Source organism: Nematolebias whitei, chromosome 13, assembly GCF_014905685.2.
Source record: "Nematolebias whitei isolate Nwh7 chromosome 13, NemWhi1, whole genome shotgun sequence".
Taxonomy (NCBI): domain Eukaryota; kingdom Metazoa; phylum Chordata; class Actinopteri; order Cyprinodontiformes; family Rivulidae; genus Nematolebias; species Nematolebias whitei.
The window spans coordinates 29,762,029-29,787,100 of record NC_056510.1 but is presented as its reverse complement, the minus strand read 5'-3'; the positions used below and the strand labels follow the sequence as shown (position 1 = coordinate 29,787,100).

At 39.9% G+C, this 25,072-nt stretch overlaps 1 protein-coding gene across 2 annotated transcripts in view; it reads right to left on the bottom strand.

Moving 5' to 3' along the window:
* klf12b (Kruppel-like factor 12b) overlaps window positions 1-25,072 on the bottom strand; it is a 267,312-nt gene that overhangs the window by 17,932 nt on the left and 224,308 nt on the right. The window contains exons 1-3 of one of the 2 annotated variants that reach the window (XM_037687053.1): window positions 17,535-17,553; window positions 11,264-11,346; window positions 3,106-3,658 (exon numbers count right to left, since the gene is read on the bottom strand). In XM_037687053.1, coding sequence (XP_037542981.1) covers window positions 3,106-3,658; window positions 11,264-11,329 — 619 coding nt within the window. In that variant the 5' untranslated portion in view covers window positions 11,330-11,346; window positions 17,535-17,553. Of the gene's footprint in view, window positions 1-3,105; window positions 3,659-11,263; window positions 11,347-17,534; window positions 17,554-25,072 lie in introns of those variants that run through there. The other variant, XM_037687054.1, reaches the window with a different exon arrangement.

Sequence of the window (25,072 nt, the reverse complement as noted above, 5' to 3'; positions counted from 1 at the left end):
AAGGATAGCTGGGGAAATGACACTCGCTCACATAATCTATACTAGCCTCCAGCCACAGAGATAAGAAGCAGGGTGGAGCACAGTTTGACTGTTGCTGCAGTTGTGAAGAGCATTTGTTATTGTGTGCATGTGTGAGGGGAGGGGGTGGTGCTGAACGACTTGAATAATTAGCACTCAGCTGAGCACCTGTTCTCCTAGGTGTGCGACTGACAAGCATGCAGGCAATTCAGCTATCAAATGTTGAACTGTTTTGCAGAACATCAGCATAATTAGCTAGTACAATTTGTCCTTTACCCGACACTTCTCTTTCGCAAAGTGGAAAATGGAACCAAAAAAACATGGAGCTTGCTACTGAACCATGATCCTTTGAAGAGTTTTTTTTTTCTTATTGAGCAACATAAAAAAGTGACATCATCCCACAAGTTGTGACAACTTGTGTGTTGGACAACACAATAGGCACAGCGCTAAAACCCACAGCTATTCTGTCCTTGCTGTCTCCATGGACACAGGCAGAGAACATCCGGGAAAACTCAAGAAATAATTGATTAAAATAAATAAATAAATAAATAAATAAATATGGACCTGCTAGAGAGTACTTGTGAAGGAAAAGGTGCTAAAATGTACAGCATAATTGCCACATGGGCAATTTAGTATTCAAAGAAAACGACATAGCTAAAATGATACTTATTTCTTAAGAATATACGACGATAGGCAGTTCTCTCCACAGAGGTCTGCAACTTCCCTGGCTACTGTAAGCGCAGTGCTTTTATAAGCTATCAGGACTTCACCTCCTCTGCCCTCTCAGCTGAGACTGTGGTCATAATGGTCCATAATAATGGTCTTGAGTTTGGAGCAGACACGGTGTTATTACCAGAGGGGGGAGAGAGCACAGAAATAATGTTCTAACTCGGCTGGACTTTTGCTTTTAAAGGTTTCCAGTGTTGTCATAGATGAAGACATGCAGAGTGGTCAGTGCCCCCCCTTTGAAAACCCATAATTAGTTAGAAATGCATCGTCGGGGGGAAAAAAGGGGAGGGGGTTTGAAGGACGGACACAAAGGAGGAGTGTTGGAGAGGTGGGCAGAGCACCGGATTTCTTTCTTTCTTTCTCTCCTGTTGTTTCCAGTCAAGCCCTGTTTCCATGGCAACCTTCTGCTGGAGACAGGGAGACAGCACTGAAAGAAAAGGGTACCCACCCTCACTTAAAGAGGGTGGCTAACCTGTGTGTCTGCGAGCAGATGTGTGTGCGCGTCTCTTCGAAGAGAAGTTAGGAGGACATTAAAGTTCTCACAAAGAGGACGACATTTGGTTTGTGAACCACCGGATGTCAACAACTCAATCTTTAATAACCAATATTGACAATTTAACATTTCCATTTCATAGGGCCAACTCGGGACCTGAAAGTCCCAGGCTTGATCCCCTGTCATTCCAACATGTCGTGGTGTCTCTGAGCAAGACACCCAATCCCTAATTGCTCCCCGGGTGCTTACATAACTGCCCACTGCTCCACCTGAGTGTATCCCAGGTGGAATGGGTTAAATGCAGAGAACCAATTTTCCATTGGAATCATACAATGATGACAATACATAGCACTTATCTGTAAATATATTCATCTTAAAGTACCTAAAATTAACTGTCTCAGCATAAAGTTATGTATGTAAGCACAACACTCAACCCCTTCAGTGCTTTTAGAGCCGAGTCGAGCTCATGTTGAAGCAAACATTTGTGCATGTATGTGTTTGTTTAGTTGCCACCCATCTTCAGTATCCATCAACATCCACGCCCTGCTGTGCAAGTTTTGTTTTTCCTTATCCTTCCTTCTTTCGCTCTCTCTTCTCCTTAGGAGTATTTAAAACGCCCATCTCTGAGGACCACCCCACCCAGCTCAGCCAAGTGTACGTCTAGGCGCATGTTCTAATTACATGGCTTTGTTGTTTGCCTTTACAATCAGAACATACTGTACATGTGTGGGAGAGAAAGACTACATGTGTCTAATCATGCTGGAGGGAGTGACAGGGAAGGACCTCATTTACAACCACTCTGTGTGCGCTTTAGACGTGGGACAGAAACACCTAGGCATGTTCTTTCTCAGTGGTTGGCAATAAAGCCACACCTAAATAGAAAACCAATAAAATGCTGGAGGCAGCAAAAGCCTAGTGTTCAAACTGCCCAATATGTTGACTTCTTGACAGAAGTTAAAGATAGGAAAATCATTCAACCCGCAGTCTATCTTTACTGTGAACAGGCAACATTTTTGCAAACAAGAGTCGTAGTAGAGGTGCAGCATCCTCCACAACTCTGTGTTGGCAAGTCAGAACATCTGAGCAAACAATAAATCCTTGGACACTGCTTGTGTTTAGGGTGTCCAGTGAAATATTACAGATGTTGCAGCCTTTCCTTCATTGCTACATGCCTCTTTGTTTCGTCCTTTTTACTGATCAGTCTAAAAATCCATTCATTTTTTTCCTTTGTTTGTTTTTATGGTCCTTTTTATAAGAGCTGTTTAACATTTTATACATTTTATACATTTTATCCAGATAATTCATTAGAATTTGATAATATTTATGTTGTTGTTTAAACCAGTGGTCCCCAACCAAGGTCCTTGAGGAACACCATCCTGCATGTTATAGTTGTTTCCCTGCTTTGACACACCTGAGTTGAATGAGTGGGTGATTAACCAGTTTCTGCAGAACTTGAAGAAGTATTAAATCACTGAATCGGTTTGAGCAGGGAAACTACTAAAGCATGCAGGATGGTGTTCCTCAAGGACCAAGGTTGGGAACCACTGGTTTAAACAACACAAGGAAGAAAAATGGTAAACACAAGAGTGTATATTTGTCTGGAGGCAAATCAGTAACGTGTTTTTTTTTTTTTGGTAAATAAGTATAATCACGGGGCAGTAGCAGAAAAACAGATACATTATTAAAAAAAAAATTAAAATATGTGTATATATATATATATATATATATATATATATATATATATATATATATTTTTTTTTTTTGTAAAAAGAAATTAAACTGCGGTTTTACTAATAAAAACAATTAAAAAATAGAAGCAGAAAGTCCTTCTCATGAATATGTACACTCTGCGAACATGGGCTCACCTTTGCCCTGGCTTTTGGCCTCTTCCAGCAGAGGTAGCATGATAGCGTTGTTAAGGCTGGAGGGCGATCGCATCGCGGTGGTGTACATGAGGGGCAGAGACTGCACCACAACTGGGATGCGGTGAACATGGCTGGCCAGCTTCCCTGCTCCCTGCAGGCTCAGGGGGCTGGACGGAGAAGGCGGCACAGACTGCAGGATGTGCAAATATGGCTGACCTCTCACCCCACTTCCAGGGGCGACCAGAGGGCCTGGTGTGAGCACCGACGAGGCTGAGGTGATAACCGATGGAGAGGATGAGGACGAAGACGATGACGACAGTGAAGATGGGGAGAAGGCAGATCTGTGTGGAGACGATGACGAGGAGGTTGATGAGGTTTTGGTGGTGATGGATGAAGAGGAGGGGCGGGGTTTGTTGATTGACAGGTCGACAGGCTCAGTCTGCGTGTGGAAGTGGATGTCATGAGCGAGCAGGTCTTCTGGGGGTTCAGGTTTCACTCTGCTGAGGAAGAAGGGGATGCCATCCATCGCAGAATAAGGGCGAACTTTAGGCGACTGTGAAAGTGAAAGAAAAGCATCAGAGTGAGAGTTTTGTTGTTTCAAAGCTAAACACATTACCCTGTGACATTTTAAAGAGAGAAAAAGCAAACAAGTAGACATAAATACATAAAAGCTGCTGAAATTTCATCTCCCACGAGGCCAAAAAGTGAAACATTGAGGAATTAAGGTCAGCCATAATTATTCTTGTAGGTATTTACTTTCAGAAATAATTATGCAGCAGAATAGTGATGTCAGAAGGTAGATGCAGTGACATTTATACATAAATGGAACAGATATTTCCTTACATTCATTCAAACATTAATTTCCTCCGATTATGCCACATAAAATGCAGGAGTAAAGTCTGGGTCTCTCACCAACGCCTCCTCTGCTCTCTTTTATTTTCTGTTGGCGTGGGCTGCTCTCTCTCCCTTTTTCCTCCTGTTTTCCATGACTCCCACACAAACGCAGCTCTCTTGGCTACCCATGTATCTCTCCTAAATCTCTTTTTGTGACTGTGGAAAAACATCATATGGGCTCAATTTCCTGACCGTCTCCCTCTGTCTCTCAGCGATGGGACTCGTCAGGCTAACTCCGGTGTCTCAGAGTAACCTCAATGCATCTTTTTGCTTAACACCAAGCAGACTGTAACAGGCGCTCCATCTGTCCACAAGATCCAGGGATGTGTTTACTCAGAGAGGCAAAGAGACTATTTGTTTCATTAGACATCCTAACTTTAGTCCCTCTTTGGGACCTGCGATCCTTGCTATGATGTCATTCCTCCCCAAGTTTGCATGTGATGTGGCTGGACGTTGCAGATCTCCACTTGGTTCAGAGAGGGAGGGGGTGCTACAGTGTGCGGTGTTGATCTTCACAGTGGAGCTTTTCAGAGGCTGACTCACAGGCAGAGCCATCAGGGACAGAGAACCAGGAATTTTACCAATCAAACAAAGAAAGCTTTTAAAGAAGTTAAAAGGGGATTTTATTTTATTTTTTTCAAAAGCTGCTGCAACAGTGATAAAAATAAAAAACATGCATATAAATTTCCAGGCTCATATTTCTTTCTATTTATGTAACGCTGAGATTTGATCTGTGCTAAAAAATTGCTTTTTTTTTTATTTCCCCTGATTCTATGAGAGCACTTTTTCTGTTGTGGCCTACTACTATTTTTATTCCTGATTTGTTTTCAGCCTACAGGAAATGTTACGACCTCATGAATGTAAAAAAAAAAAAAAAACAGCTCCAACTCCTCCCCAGTTCGAAAACAAACCCTGCCCTGTGAAATGTGCCCTCTGATAGCCTCGAGACCTTTTGTGGAGTTCAGCTAAGGGCCACTGGTGTTAGTTCAAGATTCACCATACATTCTGGTCTGGTTCATATTTAGCACCCACCGTGCACTTTTGTTGCAATTTATTTACCTAATTTAAAGTAACCTCTGCAGCTAACAATAAAAAAACTTTCAGATTATTCATCCCAGTTTGTTTGGAAGATAAAAAAGCACATGATTAACCTCTTCCTGTCACAAGGGAAGTCATAAATGTATTTATTTTTCTAGTGGTGCAGTTTAGTCAGAAGCTTCCATGGAGTTTGTTGACCATTTATGGCTAATAGTTATTAGTTTATAACGGGCAGAGAAGATGTTTCCTCTCAGAGGTCACTCTTGGAAAAACAAAAGAAGATCCCTCCTTAAAAACAATCCTAAATAACTGAATCAACAAATGCTTCTGTAAAAAGAAAGTGAAAGTGTTGAAGATTAATCCATTTCAGGGTTGTGGGGGTCACTGTGCAAGAGGCGGGGGACCCCCTGGACAGGTCTCCAGTCCATCACAGGGACACAAACAATAGAGACAAACAGCCATGCACTCTCTCACTCACACCTAGAGACAATTTAGAGTTACCAATCAGCCTAACATGCATGTTTTTGGTCTGTGAGAGGAAACTGGAGTACATGGAGAAAACCCACGCATGCACGGAGCGAACATGCAAGCTCCACCCAGAAAGGCCCCCAGCCAGGATTTGAACCTGCAACCTTCTTGCTGAAAGGCAACAGCTCTACCAACTGAGCCACCGTGCTTTTCAAGTCTGAAATTCTTAATTCAGTATGAGCAAAGTGATCATAGATGATAACCACACAGCTGATAAATGTCAATGAAGATGAAGATTCCTTGAAGCAGCTTAAAGTCGAGCTGATTTTATTCATTCGTCTCTCTGAACAGACGAGGACGTGAAGTTTAAGATAATTCACCCACGATGGAAAGAACTTGTTTAACTTGGATAAATTAGTCACACTGCAGGTTAAAGATTCTCCCAAAGCTCCGTTTTCTTTAATAATGTTAACAATTTTCTCTCAGTCTATAAAAATTTTAGTCTGCAATCAAAGTTTACTGTCGACAAGAGATGCAGAAAATCTAATAATGGATTTATTTTTTTTAGCTGTTCCAAGACACAAAGACACAGCGAGCATGCATACAATAATCCATATTTTATCTTCTCAAAAGTAACTAGAAACAAAACTTTTAAAAATCTGATTTGCTCTCCAAAAACTCTGTTTGTATAGAATGTGCAAACTGCAGGAAATTTAAAAAAATATTTGGAGAAGTGTGGACAAAACCTGAAGCGATCATTGAAACAAATCGTGCGAGACTGGAGCAGAATGTACCGAGAAACCAAAATAATGATCACACGTAATCAGGGATTCTCAATCCTTTCTTTTATCAAACAGGCGTTTTACTGATGCTACTTGTTTATGACTATTTATTTTTGCCAGTTTGACAACAAAAGTGAATATCTGAGGCAGTAACTCATAAGATTCAACGTGCTCTCTTCTTGAATAATACTACTTAATTGATTAAGTTGTATTTGTGCAGGTAATGTTGTCTTGTCTGTTATTTAATCTTTTTCACCAATACAAAAAAAGGGACAACTAAAACTAATCATAGATCAAACAGCCTGAGAGGAAAGGAAACATTTTGAATTCAACACCATAAATGGAAATACTAGACACCGAGGATAAGACTCGATGCTAACTTTGTCTGGCATAAATTAATTCAAGCAAAGACACAAAAGAAAAAATATATATTTAATTTAACTATTTAGGCCATTATTGTTTTGTTAAAGTGAAATCAAACAAATAAGTTAGATTTTTACTTGGTTCTTTGAAAAACCTAATAGTGCTAATGCCAAGAAGAAGCTTATCGAACTCACGAAGTCTTGTTGTTTTGATCCATACATTTTAATTTCTATTACAAATGATGCGGTAGTGCTTTATTTTAAAGCTGTTCGTCAGTTTCCTGCACCTGATGAGGCCAAAAAGTTTGAAAAACACTGAAAATGACATGAACATGGCCAGCTGGCTCCATGTGTGGACGATGAAAACAATAGAAATGCAAAGTAACACAAAAATGCAAACCAGAATCTGTTGCATTTTGGGGTGAGGTTCTCAAACAGCACAACATGGAAAACCTGAGCCACCTCTGCTCTCACTTTGACTGATACAAACCCTGAGATGTGTTCAATCCTACACAAGCTCTCACACACAGACACACAAGACATTACACTCGACCTGCCTGCCTTAGTCCTCATGTATTGTCTTTATTAGGGGATACTGTTAGCCGGGCAGATTTTCCAGCCCCTTGCAGGCGAATTGTCTAACGATGCAGACCATTTCCAGCAAAGCCTTGGCCCCATGCCACTCAAATCAAGACCACATTTCTGCAGCAGTCTAAACTGTCTGTGTCTGCCATCGAAAGGGAAGCTCAGTCTGTTACGGCGAGATTGGATCTCAGAGCACTTCAAAGCTGTGTGGGCTGCAGCGCTCACATCCTGTCTGTGACTGACATCACTACAAGGGGAACCATTTCAAACCCCAGGTATTAGGTAGCAGCGCAAGAGCATTTCTCTCAAATCCTTTAGCCACAGCTGAGGGCAGGACACCCAGAGCAGTAACCACCTGCTGCCTTTTTCTTAAGTCCTTCAAAGAGACGAGACAGATTCAGTTTTTATCAACACAAAGCACCTTCATAGTACTTTTCGTCAAGATCCGCAGTCTGACAAGGTATCAGCCATCAGCAATTTTCTACTCCATCAAGGTTTGTTAGGTTCGTCTCACGAGAAAGCGCTAAATGTTCTTCCGCAAATATTTGTTGGTAATAATTCGGTGCGGGTGGGGGGGACATTATCGATGTTTTATAAATGGAAAGAGCCAAGCACTAATTCATCATTATTACAAATATTAAGTGGCCTGTTCTTGTTGCACACAGCTGTGGCAGCACCATTGAGCCACGCAGCCCCTGTAACTTAGCAACAGCCTCACAATAACAAGACCACTTCATTTCTAGGTATGTCGGAGCAGAGAGCACTGTTCCTGCATGTGGGCCATGAAAGCTTCGGACTAAAGTCATTTTATTATAGCTGACATGACCAGCGTAAAGTAAAAGAAAAGCAATGTGTTTGTACAATGGCATCTTTGTGAACAGTGTGCTTTATTTCTGCATCATGTGTCCCTAAAAAAGCACCGGACAACAGTGTTGGACTTCTGCAAGAAGAAATCTGCTGCTTTCCCAAAAAAAATACAGCTGCACTGAGCTCAAGATTATATTTGATTTAATAGACCGTATTATTTTACATTATTAGTGTTTAGTGTTTAGTGTTTATCTTAGATCATTAACATATTGTTTAGCATTCATTTAGAGCATATCTTAGATCCTTGTATATTGTGTCTTTTTATACTTTAAATTTTGTTATTTTGGGGGGGACCTTGAGTACATAATTTCGTTCCACCTCATGTATCACATGTGATGCCAATGACAGTAAAGATACTTGAACTTGAAGATTTCACAGATACGCAAGAGTTAGAAACATGTGTTTTTAGGTAAATGATGTTGTAATAAAGCTTCTTTTTTTCTGAATAAGCATTGTGTTTACAGAAGAAGGACCTTATTCAACACGGTGGAGGTAGTATAGTGGTTTGTGCTTGTTTCATTGCACAACTGGCTGGAAGGATAAATTAGTATTCAAGTTTGTTTTAGGCAGCAAGGTGGCGCAACTGGTAGAGCTGCTGCCTCTCAGCAAGCAGGTCCTTGGTTCAAACCCCAGTCCAGGGGCCTTTCTGGGTGGAGTTTGCATGTTCTCTCCGTGCATGCGTGGGTTTTCTCCGGGTGCTCCGGTTTCCTCCCACAGACCAAAAACATGCATGTTAGGCTGATTGGTAACTCTAAATTGTCCCTAGGTGTGAGTGAGAGAGTGAATGGTTGTTTGTCTCGTTTGTCTCTATGTGGCCCTGTGATGGACTTGCGACCCGTCCAGGGTGTACCCCGCCCCTCGCACAGTGATTGCTGGACATGGGCACCAGCGACCCCCGTGACCCAAAATGGAAACGGGTAAAGATAATGGATGGATGGAAGTTTGTTTTATTATTTCATTTCAGATCAGAATCAGAATGTTTTAATTATCATTGCACAGTGAAGTACAACAAAATGACTTTCCGTACAGCCGGCCTAAACATGGACAGAAGTATACAGGGGGCTGCAGCTTTTAAGATGTGCTGCCCCTATTGCTTAATGTACCACATTAAATAAAGTAAGTAATTAAGAAAATATTGTACCATATACGTTTAAACAAAACCGTGCATTTATTGTCCAGAGTGACTTCAGATTTAGCGGCCATGTGTCCTGAGGAACGAAGCTGACACATTCTAGATGTCCTAGGTTAGGTGGAGCATTCATTTCTTCCAGATGCCAGGAGAACAAACAGCACACAGGAGTGGAGCAGCACTCGGCACAACTCGTAATGCCCAGAAAAACACAGATCTGCTGCTTTGAGAAAGTTCAGATGACTCATTGGTCCTGACATAATTCACACTGGCCATAATCCCCATGGTTATGGTATTACTCCAGCTGAGACAAAGTTTGGTTGAGTTTCTTACATTTCCTCAAAACATCTATCACTGTCTCACTGTTTAATTCAGAGATGTCTCGCAGGTCCAGGACTCTCAAGTTATGAAGCAGAGCTTCTGCCACGCTGTCTGCTCGGAAGGATGTTAGCCCATCCAACTGGATTGTGAAGTTAGAAACATTGCTCTGGAGCCAAGTTTCAGTCAAAAAAAGAAACAAAGTCTCTAACTTTGTGCTGCGTGTGCAACTGCAAATAATCGATTTTACCTATCATATAATGGACTTTGGCAAGAAAAGCCAGTTATTTATTTTGGTTGTGTTCAAGTTATGCCTGGATAAAGTTTTTTTTTAAATACATTTCTGTATCATAGCACACTGAATTTTGCACCAGTTCACTGAATTACTCTTTAGCACCTCAAACACGTAGCTCCTCCTTTATAACTGGAAGTCTACAATCTTCCAAAAACTTTTTGTATGTAAACAAAATGCTGGTCGCTGTATTTATTGCATGAGTGCTGCCAATTTCAACTACATTGTATAAAGGCATACTTCTAAAGGAAAATGCCAGGATCTGTTGTAGGCTAAATATAATCAAAAAGTTTGTGATGCAACAAACCGTAGCCTTAGGCATACAAGTCAGTCCACCACATAAAGGTTAAAGCAGAATAAGGTTAATGTTTTGGAATGACTGACCCAATGTCCTGACCTTAGCTCAGCTGAACTGTTGTGATAGGACCAGAAGTTCAAAAGTTCATGTGAGGAAACCAACATCTCAGGTTTAAAGCTGTTTGTCACAGACGAATGAGCTCAAATTCCTTCAAGCTGATGTCCAGAACTGATCAACAGTTGCAGGAAACATTTAAATGTAGTAATTGCTGCATAGTGCAGTCAAACTAGATGTTTAAAATGATATGGTTTGTATTCAAACATACAGTTCAGTAATATTAAATCATTTTGTACATTAAATCAGCTGTTCAGCATCACATTTTGGTTTTATTCATTTATCCAAATAATGCCAAAACTCTTATGATTGTAAAAGTGATGGATTTAAAAACTTAACATTTATTATCTGTAGGTTTTTGTATAAATAAGTTAATTAGGACTGAACATTTTACCACACTCACATGGGGCTTGTATTGACAAGCCATCCTCTGTGTGACAAATTTGCGCTGGGTGACAACACCACAAAGGTAACTTAAAGCTCTGTGAATAAGTCGAGGCATGTGTGAGATGGAGAGTGAGATAATTTGTAACAGTGCTCAAGATGAAACAGCACAGCATGTTGTGTTTGTGCAGGAAAAAAGTGATTCTTCATTTGTTTGTCAGAAAGAATGGCACGAGAGGATGAAGGGAAGCTGAGAGACATAAAGAAGTAGGAACAGACGAGACAGATAAGATTTAAAGTTTCCCATGAAACCCTCCTCCCAAGAGCAGCAACTCCATCTGTGCAATCACCCCCAGCCGGCGTGGACTCTGCTGGCCCCAGTCACCTCCCCAAAAGACCCCACTGCATTCCTGTCCCAGCTGTGGCTCTTTTCCTCTTCATGGTTCTTCTCTTCTTTCTGCCTACTACCATGCTCCCCAAACACTCCTCTTAGCCCCCACAGTCACTCTCTCAGTCACTCACTAACTCAGGCCTGGGAGTGATTATCAGCCCATTGCCAAGAGGAGGAAAGAAGGAAAGGAAAGCAGGAAAAAGGGAGAATTGTCTGGAAAATAACTGCTCCCTTACCCCTTGTTCCGATTCCAGGGGCTCAGCTTTGACTCGGACTGCAGGCATTCCGTCAATCATTAACATCCTGTTTCTTAGGCTGCCTGTGAAGGAACACAGAGGAGGTGTAAGACGAGTGTTTTAGCATGACTAAGCAGGTCCCACACTCACTTATTCACACGTGGACATCAACAATGTTGTGCTTGTGCCCACTGAGAAATGAGCTTGTCTCAAAAAAAAAATCATCATAAGCAAACACAGATGCGCACAAATAGTGGAAACTCAGTCAGTGCACAGCAAGAGTCCTTCTTAATCATTTTTGATATCCTGATGTGCTGCTGTGAAGCTTACACTGATTACACTGATCCTCTCAAGACTTCAGTAGAATACAAACACATGCTCTGATATAGTACTTTGACACGACCGTTACAGGTTCCTCTCTGACCAACAGTATAAAGACAAATATAAATCTGAAGTGAAAATGTCAAAGTGTTGCGTGACCCATCACATAAAATTAGGGACCAAATCATATTTGCTCAAAATGAACTAATCATATTTTTAGATTCCTGGCTTTTTAAACTACATTGTGAAGCCCAGATTACCATGAGCACTTTGATACACACGGCTTGATTTGTCTTGAAAAACACTTTTTTGGTTTTGAGAAAACAAGCTGTGACATGTTTTTTAACTATTTTTTATATTTTAAAATGTGTTGGTCAAGACTGATCAAGCCATATGTCTGGAATTGCTTTTAGTGCCATGATAATGGAAATGGTGGAAGTGGTCTCCAGCTACAAATACTTGGGTGTACACCTGAATAACAACCTCAGCTGGGGTAACAACACCACCAGCCTGATCAAGAAAGATCATCAGAGTCTCTACTTCCTCAGGCGGCTGAGATGAGCTGGACTGGGAAGCTCAGTCCTCACCTCCTTCTACAGGTGTGCAGTGGAGAGCATCCTGTGCTCCAGCATCAACGTGTGGCATGGAGGCTGCACAGCTGCAGAAAGAAAAGCTTTGCAGAGAGTAGTGAAGGCTGCACAGAAGACTGTTGGAGTTAGTCTCCCCACCATCACAGACATCTACACCTCCAGATGCAGGAAGAGGGACACCTGCATCATGAAGGACTCCACTCACCCAGCACACACACTTTTTGCTCCACCCCACTCAGGCAGGAGGTTAAGGAGCATCAAGTGTAGAACCACTGGACTGAGGAACAGCTTCTACACTGAGGCTGTTAGACTCATGAATCTATAACCAGGATAATTACTGTAAGAAGAAAAAAGAATCACTGTAATACCACTTTAATTGGTGATATGTGACTTATCTGTTCTGCTGATTATCTCATGCTGCTGTATTCATTCATACCCATCTGCTCACCATAGATTCATGTTCGGGCTGCTGTTGTTACATTGTATTGTTTTACATTATAAGTGTTTAGCGTATATCTTAGATACCATTTGGTGTTCGTTTAGTATATATCTTAATGTATATTTAAGATTCTTACTTACTATTCTTTTTATACTTTGTATTTTGCAATTTTGGGGAGTAACTGGGACCCTGTGTAGATATTTTTTTTCCATCTCATGTACCACATGTTGGAAACGATAATAAAGTTGACTTGAACTTGATAATCTAGCTCTTAAAATATAGTTTGAAAAGACATTAATCTGAAACTACGGTTTGTTCATTTTTACCAAAACGTTCTAATTCCCGATTTGATGTGATATTTTGCATATTGTGCTTCCTCTTACATATATAGAGCACAAGTTTTAGCTTTGGCCACAAGTTCCTGCCAGGACCTTTCAGCTGTACTCTGTAATATTAATACCACAGCAGGACACACACAAACACACGTTTTGCAAATAATTTAATTCCATTTGACTCTGTCAATAAAATGGGCAGCATCGCCCGACTCCTTAGCTCCATGCTGTGACTTTAAGAGGGATTCTCTGATGGAGCCAATGACAACAATGCATGTTCCATATCGCTCAGCTGGAGTCGACCTAAGGTAACCCCCTTTTATTATTTTAGCAGCGCTACATGAAGGAATGCAAGCCAGACAAACAAACCTTAAACATCTCTATTACTCTTCACTGATGGCATCACTGGCTGGGTTTACAGCCAGATCATTGCAGTCAGAGGCACACAGGCAACGGGGACACTTGTTAAACTGAGAAAACATAAACCAGAGATGAATTGCTACTTTTATATTGTTGTCGTTAATGCCTAATTAGACCGTGCTTTTTTAATTTCTAGGTAAAGAAAAAATCCCCTTGGATCAACTATTACAAATTAGAACAAAACATGTAAGGCAACAAATCGCTCTTGCTTAAACTGAACTGAAGGCAAATCCCGTGTGTGCATGAGGGGAGGTGTAGAGAAATAGGGAGGATTTACTCCCTCAATCTACAGCAACACCCCCACCCCTTCAGATCTCGCCTCTCAGGTCTGTCCCTCAGGTACCCTGGCTGTGCTGCTATTGTATTGTTGTCCAGGATGTCCTTCGGCTTCAGGTCTTGGTAGGCCCAGATAGCGTTACCATAGTAACAGTTGGCGGGTGGAGCTGCAGCCTCAGTCCAGCCTCAAGCCATTTGTTGAGGAGAAAAAGCAAGCGAGTGCACTGAGACAGGCAGAAAGTAACGTTTGTTTTCTGCTGGATGGTTGTTTATTCTGACCGTCGTTTCGCTCAATGGTGGAAAAAAATTATAATTATTTTATTAAAGACGCATTACTGTATATAAAATCTTGTTTTTCTCTTGTCAAGTCAAGTCACATTTATTTATATAGCACATTTAAAACAGTAACTGTTATCAAAGTGCTTACCAAAAAAGATCTTGTGACAAAACTTGTCAAAAACGTATCTTCTATATGTGAAAATCTTGACTTTTTCTGTGTCTATCTCCACCAAGTCACAAGTGCTCATTTCTTGAAAGCAACAACCTTTGCATTTGTGCCTGAAGTCCAGTTAATCCAGTGGTTCCTAATGAACTGGCCTGCAGAGGCCCATTCACAGGAAATCAATGGCAGTTGCATAGCTCTGCTTGTGACTGCAATGACCAAAGAGCTAACTGCAGTGAGGGAAACCTAACACTGTGTAATGAGCTAATGGGGGAGCGCTGCATGTTGAGGAGGTTGAAGTCAACTGACGAAATCATGTCTACCAGCTGAATGACACAAATCACAAAGATTAGAAATAAAAACAAAGATTGTGTTTGGCTATCACTACATTTGGTCTGTTGGTGGCTCAGGCACCCAGCGGTGTGCTGTCCCTCAATGGGGTGAGGCACAAAGTGTGGGAGACAGAGAGAGGGAGGGCGGTGTCTGGAAGGAAGCAGGGACGATTAAGATCACCTTTCCATTTGCTGCACTCTGAAATGAAATGGCCATCCCAGGTGTGTGTGTGTGGGGGGGGGGGGGGGGAGCCAGTGGGGAGAGGAGGGCAATGAAGTGTTGAAGCATCTCATTTCTCCCTCCAACAAGCCTCCCTCTTCCCCTCCCCTCAAAAGTACTGTGGGCGGTGGAGTTCAAGGAAGCAGGTGAGGCTCGATGCCAGAGTTAGCTGCAGAAATGATCCGTACACAGATTTGCATTTCAAATGCATGACGTAAAACTTTCACAACGAGTTCACAACTCTCAGTTTGTTCAGGATTTTTTTCCTGAGTTTGGTGGGAAAATAAATACTGGTAACAGGCCAGATGGTAATAAATATTTCAAAATTAAAGTGATGTGTAGTTGCACCTGCTAAAACAAAAATCACTACTAGCAAACCTACTGTGATGTTACTTGTTTGTGCAGGTACCACACCCTTTAAGGTACTTAAATAAATAGTGGCAATTTGTTCATTTGAATGTTGCTGTTGAAACATTTGCACACTCAATACAGGTGTTAATGAGATGCTTCTGATTTTTTTAATTGGGTTCTGTGAGCAGAATTGTTGGAAAGAGCAAATTCTTATCTTACATGTTTTGCAGCCTTTATTTAAACAAAGATGACACAGTTTAATAGTGAAGGACAGACGACAGTCCAAACAGGGCAAAGACCAAAATGGATTGTTGCAATCAACTTTAATCTTCTTATTTTCTTAGTGGTTTACTTAAACATAATTATTAAGCAATTACACTGCTGATTTTTTTTGCATTATGTTGCTATAAATAATATTTGATATTCCTGTTAAAGTGCCCCAATCTGCACCTAACATGCTCCAGTTACCTGCTGCAGCCGCTATTTGTATGTATGTATGTTTTATTTATTCATTTCATTTCAACCAAACAACAAATAATACAATTTAAAGAAAAGAAAAAAGATATACAATCACAGAAATAAAATGAAAGGCAGCAGAAGAAGAATGAGTTCTTATAATATCTGCCCCTTGTCCCCAAAATATATTCCAAACAAAATTACTATACAAAAGCAAGATGAATTAATAAAAAAATAAAAAATAATAAAATTAAAATTTAGCTAAAATATAAGATCAACTGTAAACAATTTTTATGAACTCACATTATACTTAATATTTAAAAAAAAAAAAAAAAAATTTATCATCTTCTTGAATATGTACATAGTTTTGGCATTTTTAATATCAACCTCCAGATCATTCCACAATCTAATACCCTGAGATATAGTGGATCGCATCTTCAGACTGGTGCGACACCACGGCTTCACAAACATCTCCATCCCCTTAAGATAATAATTACTTTCTCTTTTAACAAATTTCCCTTGAATGTTAGTAGGTAGTATGTTTTTGTTGGCCCCATACATAAACAGTAAGATATTGTAATCAACCAAGTCATAAAATTTTAATATCTTTAGCTGATGAAACAATATATTTGACGGATGGTTATAATCTTTTCTGGTAATAATTCTTATGGCTCTTTTCTGTAAAATAAAAATTGGATTTGTAATTGTTTTACATGCTTTACCCCAGACTTCAATACAGTAAATTAAATGTGGAACAATAATGGCATTATACAATAGAAACATTGCTTTATCATTGAATAACTCTCTAACTTTGTACATTACTGCAATCGATTTAGCTATTTTAGTTCTTAAGTTTTTTACGTGTGATCTCCATGTTAGTTTTTCATCAATGATGACACCCAGAAATTTCACCTCATTGACTCTATTAATTTCAATTCCATGGACTCTAAATGGAGTATCAAGCACTTTCTTGTTATTACTAAAAATCATATCATTTGTTTTATCTACATTTAAAGATAATTTGTTTAGTTGAAACCAATTTTGTATTTTCACAAATTCTGTTTGTGCCATCTTCAGCATTTGCACAACATTTTCACCCACACATTATTTGTACTTAAAAAAACATAACGTAAATGTAATAATGATGTAATGCAAAACTAAAGGCAAGGCAAAGGTTAATTTCCATAAACTGCTGAGAATATCTTTTATATTGCTGTTGTTCTAAAATGAGAACAATCCATTTTGGACTTGATCTTGTGCAGGCTAGCTGTTAGCTCGTCATTTTGGTCAGAATTAAACGTTTTCTGAACAGAAGTTGTTTTAAAACGCTAACAACATTAGGTAAGGTTCATCATCTTTACACAGAAGCCCATTTAAAATTAATGCTTTAATTACTTTAGGGGAAAAATGTGCTTTTCACTTTATGGTTGTTTTAAACAACCGCATGAAACCAGCTTTCTCTCTCTTCTTCTCAGATGTGATAGTCACACACACACACACACTGACACACACTGACACACACACAAAAAACTGCAACAGAAGGGTCGTGCTGATGCTTTGTTCCCGTGTCGAGTGCCCACAGCAACCGCGTGCATCTGTGTCACGGAGGCCGAACCTGCTGCCACAAGCTGCGACGGAAGAGGCTGGACGAGGGTGGAGTAAAATAAATTATGGGTGACACACGAGTAAGGATTAAGAAAGGTGATAGGGAAAGAAGGGAGCGGTGGTGGGGGCTCGTTGAAGAGTTGTTGGCAAGAGTAAGTAGTCAGGGAGCAATCAAGGAGAGTTTGGAGGGGGTGGAGGGAGCGTTGTGGAGGAGCAGGAGGAGCTGCAGGAGTTAGAGAAGCGAGAGAGGGAGCAGAGAGAGGGGATATGGACCTGAGCCAAGGCCCGGTCGAGCGCAAAGCATACAGTGCAAGAATGCCAACAGACCCCCACCTTCCAAACAGGGTGGAGAAAGAACAAGGGAGAGCTGCAAAGAAAACAACTTCACAGAATGTTACAAACTGAGAACAAACTATTACCAAGTGCAGCATATAGAAATATGACAGGACAACGGGGTTAGAGGTGTTGTTAGAAGAGCATTTCCTACGTGTGTTGTCTGCTCTGTGTGCGGCTGGCCTCTTCGATGCAGCTCACTTCCCTCTTCTGAGCCCCCGGACACCCCAACGTGACACATTGGCCTGATAACGGGCCCACAACAGCGTGCACTCTACTCTGCTTCTTCTTTTTCAAGTCATTTAGAGCAGGAACTTTTTAAAAGCTGTGAAAGTTGAGGGCAAACACATTTACATTTCATTTCAAAAGTTATTAAACTAAATGCTAAATGGACTGTACTTAAATAAAATGTAGCACCTTTCTATCTTATCAAGATACTCGAAGTGCTTTACAACACAATCTGTGCCCTCATTTACTCAATCATACAGCACTCTACTAGATCTATACAAAGATTAATCAATGCTTTATCACATTCATACACCGATAGGACACATGGAGACAATGAGGGGTTCAGTGTCTTGCACAGGGACACTTCAGCATGTGACTGCTGGTGGAATCAAACCCCCAACTCTTGTACTGGAGGAAGACTGCTCTAACCACTCAGCTACAGCTGCCCCTAAAACTACGAGGGAGCTTTAGGGCCACGCTAAGAAAAAAAAAAATTACGAACAAGAATAAAGTCGTATGACAATAGTCATAATATTATGTGAATTATCTCATATTACCTGAATAAAATTGTAATATTATCAGAACTCCGACATGAAAAAGTAGTTTTACAACTGATGAATGTTGATACACTGTAGCATATGGATCCTTATGATAAACTGAACCCTTATGGCATTACAATTAATGGCTGCACTGATGGATTTAGTCATCACATAATGTGGATGGAGACATATTTCACAAACAGTGATTAATAAAAGGGCTCATGGACATAAACACAGTGACTCGCATTGGAAGCTGTCCACAGCAGGTGCAAGCCGACCTAGGACGTATTACGAGTTTATTCTCGTACGAGTTTATTTTCGTAATATTACAACTTTATTCTCGTAATTTTATGACTTTTTTCTCGTAATGTAATTTTTTTTTCTTAGCATGCCCCTAAACCTCCATCGTACAAAACAAACTTGGTTGGCAGAGCACGAGAATTTCCTTCGTGACACTTGTTTTGACAGAATAAAAGTTGGATAAATATCTTGGCATTGATTTGTTTGTCTTTAACAGCAAATAAGCAGATTCACGACTGAGTCACAGCTTGTTTGTCTGAAGACCTTAACCTGTTTCATGTCCTGCTTATGACCTCACAGTTGATCCTGTTATTCCTCTTAGTCATCAACTAGTTCCTATAGAGGTAATAATTAAAATTCACTTCATTGAGGCAAATGGCATGACACTGCTCACACTAGCCATTAACTTTCAGTTTAGTTAGAATAAAACTAATTCTCCAAAGTGATAATGTTCAAAGAGGTACAACAGGTCCATAACGCAGAACCACAGAACCACACATCAACAGATCTGAACTATCACTTTAAACATGTTGTCAAGAATTTATCAAATCACCAGGATATTGTTGGTGTTTATATTATACAAGGTTTAATGCAAAAATACTTTACAACATTTAAAAAAATCCAAAACTAGTTTGATTGGTAACTCTAAATTGTCTCTAGGTGTGAGTGAGAGAGTGAATGGTTGTTTGTCTCGTTTGTCTCTATGTGTCCCTGTGATGGACTGGAGACCTGTCCAGGGTGCCCCACCTCTCACACAGTGATAGATGGACATGGACACCAGTGACCCCCACGACCCCAAAAGGAAGAAGCGGGTAAAGATGATAGTTGACCAAGTTCCCTCTATGAAATTTGTTTTTCTCATCAGACAAAGTGACCTTTAGCATCCTCCTCACCACTCACCATCACTCTCATAACATTCACATCCCATTGTGTTTCCCATGATGCAACTTTATAGTCAAAATTCACATTGTCAAGTTAGATTTTTACTGAATTGTGTAAATGCCATCCATCCATCCATTATCTTCTGCTTGTTCTGAAGTCAGGTCTCGGGGCAGCAGCTTGAGCAGGGAGGTCCAGACATCTCTTTCCACAGCCACCTCTTCCAGCTCTTCTGGGAGGACTACAAGGTGTTCCCAGGTCAAATGAGAGACATAGTCTCTCTATTGTGTCCTGGGTCTTCCCTGGGGTCTCCTCCCAGTTGGACATGCCTGAAGCACATCCCTAGGGAGGTGCCAGGAAGCATCCTTACCAGATGCCTGAACCACCTCAACTGGCTCCTCTCAATGTGGAGGAGCAGTGGTTCTACTCCGAGTGAGTCTCTCCTGATAACTGAACTTCTCACTCTGTCTGTAATGGAGAGTCCAGCTAACCTGCAGAGGAAACTCATTTCAACCTCCTGTATCCATGATCTCATTCCTTCAGTCACTACCCAGAGCTCATGACCATAGGTGAGGGTTTGGACGTAGACCGACAGGTAAACAGAGGGCTTCGGTTTATAGCACAGCTCTCTCTTCACCACAACGGACTGGTACAGAGTCCACAATACTGCAGACGCTGCACCAATCCGTCTGTCAATCTCACGCTCCATACTTCCCTCACTCGTGAACAAAACCCTCCACTTGAGGCAGAACCTCACCCTCGACCTGAGGAGAGCAATCCACCCTTTTCTCGTTGAGGACCATGGCCTCAGACTGGGAGGTGCTGATTCTCATCCCACTGTGCATTGTGTAAATGCAACAGATAATTTGAGTTTATTTGTTTAACATTTCTCTAGAGTATTATGATGCTGGATGTAAAAAAAAACTTTCCTTTAAACATAAAGTGTGTAGCTGTAGCTGTTTTCATACACACTGTGCACAAGATAAATGACCTTTAGATGAAACTAGAGGAATTCCCCTTTTTATGCATCTTCCCACCCCGAAGTACAAAATGCCATGTAAACACTGATGACTCAATATTGAAATACTGTTGTAAGATTATTATTTTTTTTATAATTTCTGTCAATCAAAAGTTTGATGTGGCTGCTTTTTGTGTGACTTCAGCAGCAAGAGATGTTTAGATGACTCTTTGACATTGTGAAAAATGAATGCTCTTACCTCTTTACTTATAAAAGTGTAGACTTTTCGAACTATCAAGCACAATGATGAGCTTAGACCTACAAGCTTGAAAAAAGAAAGAAAGAGATACTTCCTTTCTGGTTAAATAAACCCTTAAAGATGGACTCAGCTGATGCTTTTACCTCAAAACTTTCCACCAGTTTCCTCAGAGAATAAATCAGTTCCACTGAAACAAAAACACAAATGTCTTCATGAACACAGCCATTAATAGAGAGAACAGTGTCAGTGTCTGTCGGCTGAATATTCTGGGGGAGATAAAACAAAACTTAGAGGGCTTAAAAGGTCCCATCGTATAAAACAAAACTGTTGTAATTTAAAAACAGTAATAAAAAGATGAGAGGAGCAGGAGACTTGTCTTGTCAAAGTTAATATGTTGTTCAAACTGATAATATAATAAAAATATATTGTTATTAGGCTATTAATACCAACGGTTCATGCTCAATAATCCAGGTTACAAATCCAACCATGTTCAGTCAGTTCATCTGGACGGTTTCGGTTTTTGCTGAGACGTTTCGTCCTTCTTCCGATGGACTTCTTCAGTCTAAGAAGCCACAAACAAACTGGAGTCCCATGAATACCACACTCCCATAGTGGGGAAAAAAACAGTTTGCTGGTGATAAGATGGCTTCTGGGGCCAGACCTCTCCCCCGTCACTCCTCTGAGGCAGTCATGCCAAAATGGCATTAGGCTATTAACATAATTAATTTTTAGATCTTATTAGAACTTAAAACTTGAATTTAACACTTAATTTTCATTCAGTTAAAAGCAGATGGATCAAACTTACAGGACTGTCAAATTTACATACATTATTTAACGTTTTTATTTTGCAATCTTTTTTTTTGTGTGTGCTATGATTTGATGACATATGAATCCATATTTCTCTTTTCTTTGCTTCCTTGTTTTTGTTCCGTGTCACAAAAAGCTGGTGTCTGCTGTGGCAATGTGTGGGGTTGACCATGTCAGGTCACCAGGCCGTCAGAACTCATGACGCCTCCCATCGATCTAACTGTGTTTAAACAGGTAGCTATGACTATTAAAGTCAACGTTTTTAGGTTGCAAAATTAAATTCTTCATCTCCACTTTGAATTTGTTTTGGTTCAGAAACAAATTTCAAAAGTATGAAGTAAACTCTAATATATTGTTTTAACTTTAGGGCGGCACAGTGGAGCAGTTGGTAGAGCTGCTGCTCTCAGCGAGAAGGTTGCTTGTTTAAATCCCGGTCAGGGGCCTTTCTGAGTGGAGTTTGCATGTTCACTTAGTGCTGCATGTGTTTTTTTCCGGGTACTCCGGTTTCCTCCCACACACCAAAAACATGCATGTTAGACTGATTGGTAACTCTAAATTGTCTCTAGGTGTGAGTGAGAGAGTCAATGGTTGTCAAAGAGCTGCCATCTATGGCGCCTGAGGGAGCAGATGGTGGAGGTTAAGGGCCTTGCTCAAGGGCCCAGAGTGGGGCAAATGAGGATGGAGGCAGGTGTGGGTGTTTCACCGATCCCACCCACATTTTGATGTTGTCAGTACCGGGAGTTGAACCAGCAATCTTCCAATCACAGGCCCACCTTCTCTAACCTCTGCACCACCATTTCCTATTAAATCAAATGCAATTATTTTTCTATAAAACATTATTTTATGTTCCAAAAAAGTTCAATCTGGTCCTCTGGATATTCAAAAAAACAAAAAACAAAGCAAAGCAAGTTTTTTTTGAATATCCAGAGGACCAGATTGAACTTTTTTGGATTTTTCTACCTGGATTATTGAGCATGCATCAGGATATTATTTTATGTTATTTTGAGTTTTGTTTTTTTGTTTTTACATAAAGTTTCCTTGTTAAGATAGCGGTGTTAAATTGGTTTATTTGAATTTCTTAATTAATCTAACTCTTTTGGTAGCACTTTCAGAGCTCATGTAATAATCTAAGTGTGTTTGTTTATCTGTTAACAGTAAAACAATAAAAATCTGCAAACAAATATCTTTTGAAGTCCATCCAATTCAAGATGGTCGTCACAGCTAAATAACTTTACAAACATAAAAACGGATAAAACTTGCACAATTTTACAATTATTGATTTAAACTTTGGTATTGTTGTAACAGAGCATCTTCCCCTGTACTCTGATTTCTAACACATCTCACCGGGTTTTGTTTAACACCTTGACATGAAATGCTGGAGTGTGTTTGTTAAAATAGGACCTCGTTATACAGAAAATATGTCAGTGAACTCTGAAACTAAGCATTAAATCCATGCAAGTGATGTTCAATATGTTGAATTCAAAACTGCCAACATGTTTTACCAACCTAACAAACACAAAAATGACTATAACCTCATTAGTTTTACAAAACATTGAGCTACAGTGTAATGTGGGATTAGCTGAGATCAATCTCCATCATACGATCTGAATGCTTTGTGAACTTTGGCATGTCCCTCAAGGAATATTAGTTTTGTTACAGTATGACTCATCTTGCAGCCTATCCACAAATCACAAACCGTTGTTTAGTTACAGGAAGTGTTTGATTCCCTAAAATGATAATAGATTTGTCCAACAGATTAAAATCTTAAAACAACTAACACGAAAAAAACATTTTTACAGTGTATCCCCATACCCATATTTTAGGAGATTATTTGTGTGGGGGGGAAAACATTCTTACAATAAAAAAAGAACAAATTTGCATTATACAACCTGTCACTAGTAAAAAAAAAAAAAACTATAAAATGCTATCAGTGCAGGTCTTCAAGTACTGGTACATGTACCTTCTGCTACCATTATAGCTAATGGTGAACTGGATATTATTGACAAAATGCTTGTCAAAAGATGCCACGTAAAAGAAAAAAGTAAGCATTTGTTAAACCAGTGACAGTGTGCAAAATAGTCTGAGACAGATTTGTTGATGAACTCAGGCTGTGTGAGGACGAAGGCAGAATGGCTAAAAATGAGAATTGATTTCATCGATCCTTGTGTCAGAATGCACATCAAGTCCCACCGTGAAGAAATCCAGCTTCTAGACAACCTCACGCCCCTGCACACTTACACTGCTTATAAGCACAGCAACATTTTGTAAAAATTCCTGTTTTTGTAAACTTTTACATATTGTCTTAATGAAAATTATGTTGCTAGTATAATCTGTCAAGTTAAGCACCTGCTCCAACCAGTAATACAGTTTTACTAATGCCATTTGCACTAATCTGTGGTTATTATGTGTATTTCTTTAAAGCATCTGGTCCTTCTGACATGTTTACTTTCAATAGCTTTCTGTAAAGAGATAGTTCAGGTGTGTTTTTGTGGGGGTTCTATGGAAAGGTTAAAAACTGTTAATATTTTACTTCTTGTAGATAGCTTCTTGAGCCTCCTCAGCTTGAGGAAAAAAATGTGTAATTCTTTCCAAATTGACAAGCTAATCAGAACAGAGCTCAGACTAGTCAATAGCTATCAATACAGTCAGAATTAAAGTTTTTGTCCAAACAGACATCATTCAAAAGCTATCTACAACAGGTAAGATGTTAATTGTTCACAAGATTGCCATAGAACCCCCTCTATAAAAATTGAACTACTCCTCTAATAAACATCTGGCATACCAAGCATCTTTAATACTGAACCATTGCTATTTAAAAAAAAAGTAAAGCATCTTGTTCACGCAGTATTATTAATAATTAAAGACGAGAAATGTGAACAAAAATAAAGTTTGCAAACATTTTTACCCCCCACAGAATTACTTTCACAACATCCTGTCCAAAACTTTTGCAAGCCCTCTCATATACAGCAGAGTTTCATCTAAACTCTCACTCCCTGTATTACTCATGTTTTGGAGGCATAAATCTGTGTACTGAAACACATTGTGGGCGCTCATTTCCTTTTGAGGATAAAAAAACAAGTCCCCAGAGCGTGGATCGTGTGAATATTCAATTAGGCTAAGTTTTATGTAAAAGTATCAAAGTCCGTTTGAAGTCATATGAAATGACAGAAACATGACTTTGAGTGTAAGAGATGGAAAAAAAAAACATGCATGTTGTTTTTATCTATATGAGCAAGGAAGCGCTCAGCACCTGTGAGGAAAGCAACTCTGGTTGTTTTTGTGGGTTTACACAGACACAACGCAAACCACACACCCAAGACACATGTGCACAACAGCACGGCTTGTGGAAGTTCCCATATTCTGCTGGATTGCCCTTGGGTGCTTGCTATTTGTGCCTGGAGCAGGGGATCCTGTGTCAGTAATCCTGTCAGGATGAGGGGGATGAGGTCGCCGGATGCAGCTCAAGTCCATGGCCTTCATCACCGCACACACATTCACAAACGTGCACACTTTTGCATGGTTAAATGCAGTGCTTGGTAACAATAAAAAAGTGTTTTTAAAATTCATATGGCTTTCATATAGAAATAATAATTTGCAAAGAGAGATTTACTGTAGGTTAAAAGGGAATATCATAACAGTTGTTTAAAAATGTGTTTAAGTCAGATTTGTTTCATATACTTTTGACTAAATGCATTATGCATTTAACCATGCAAAAGTGTGCA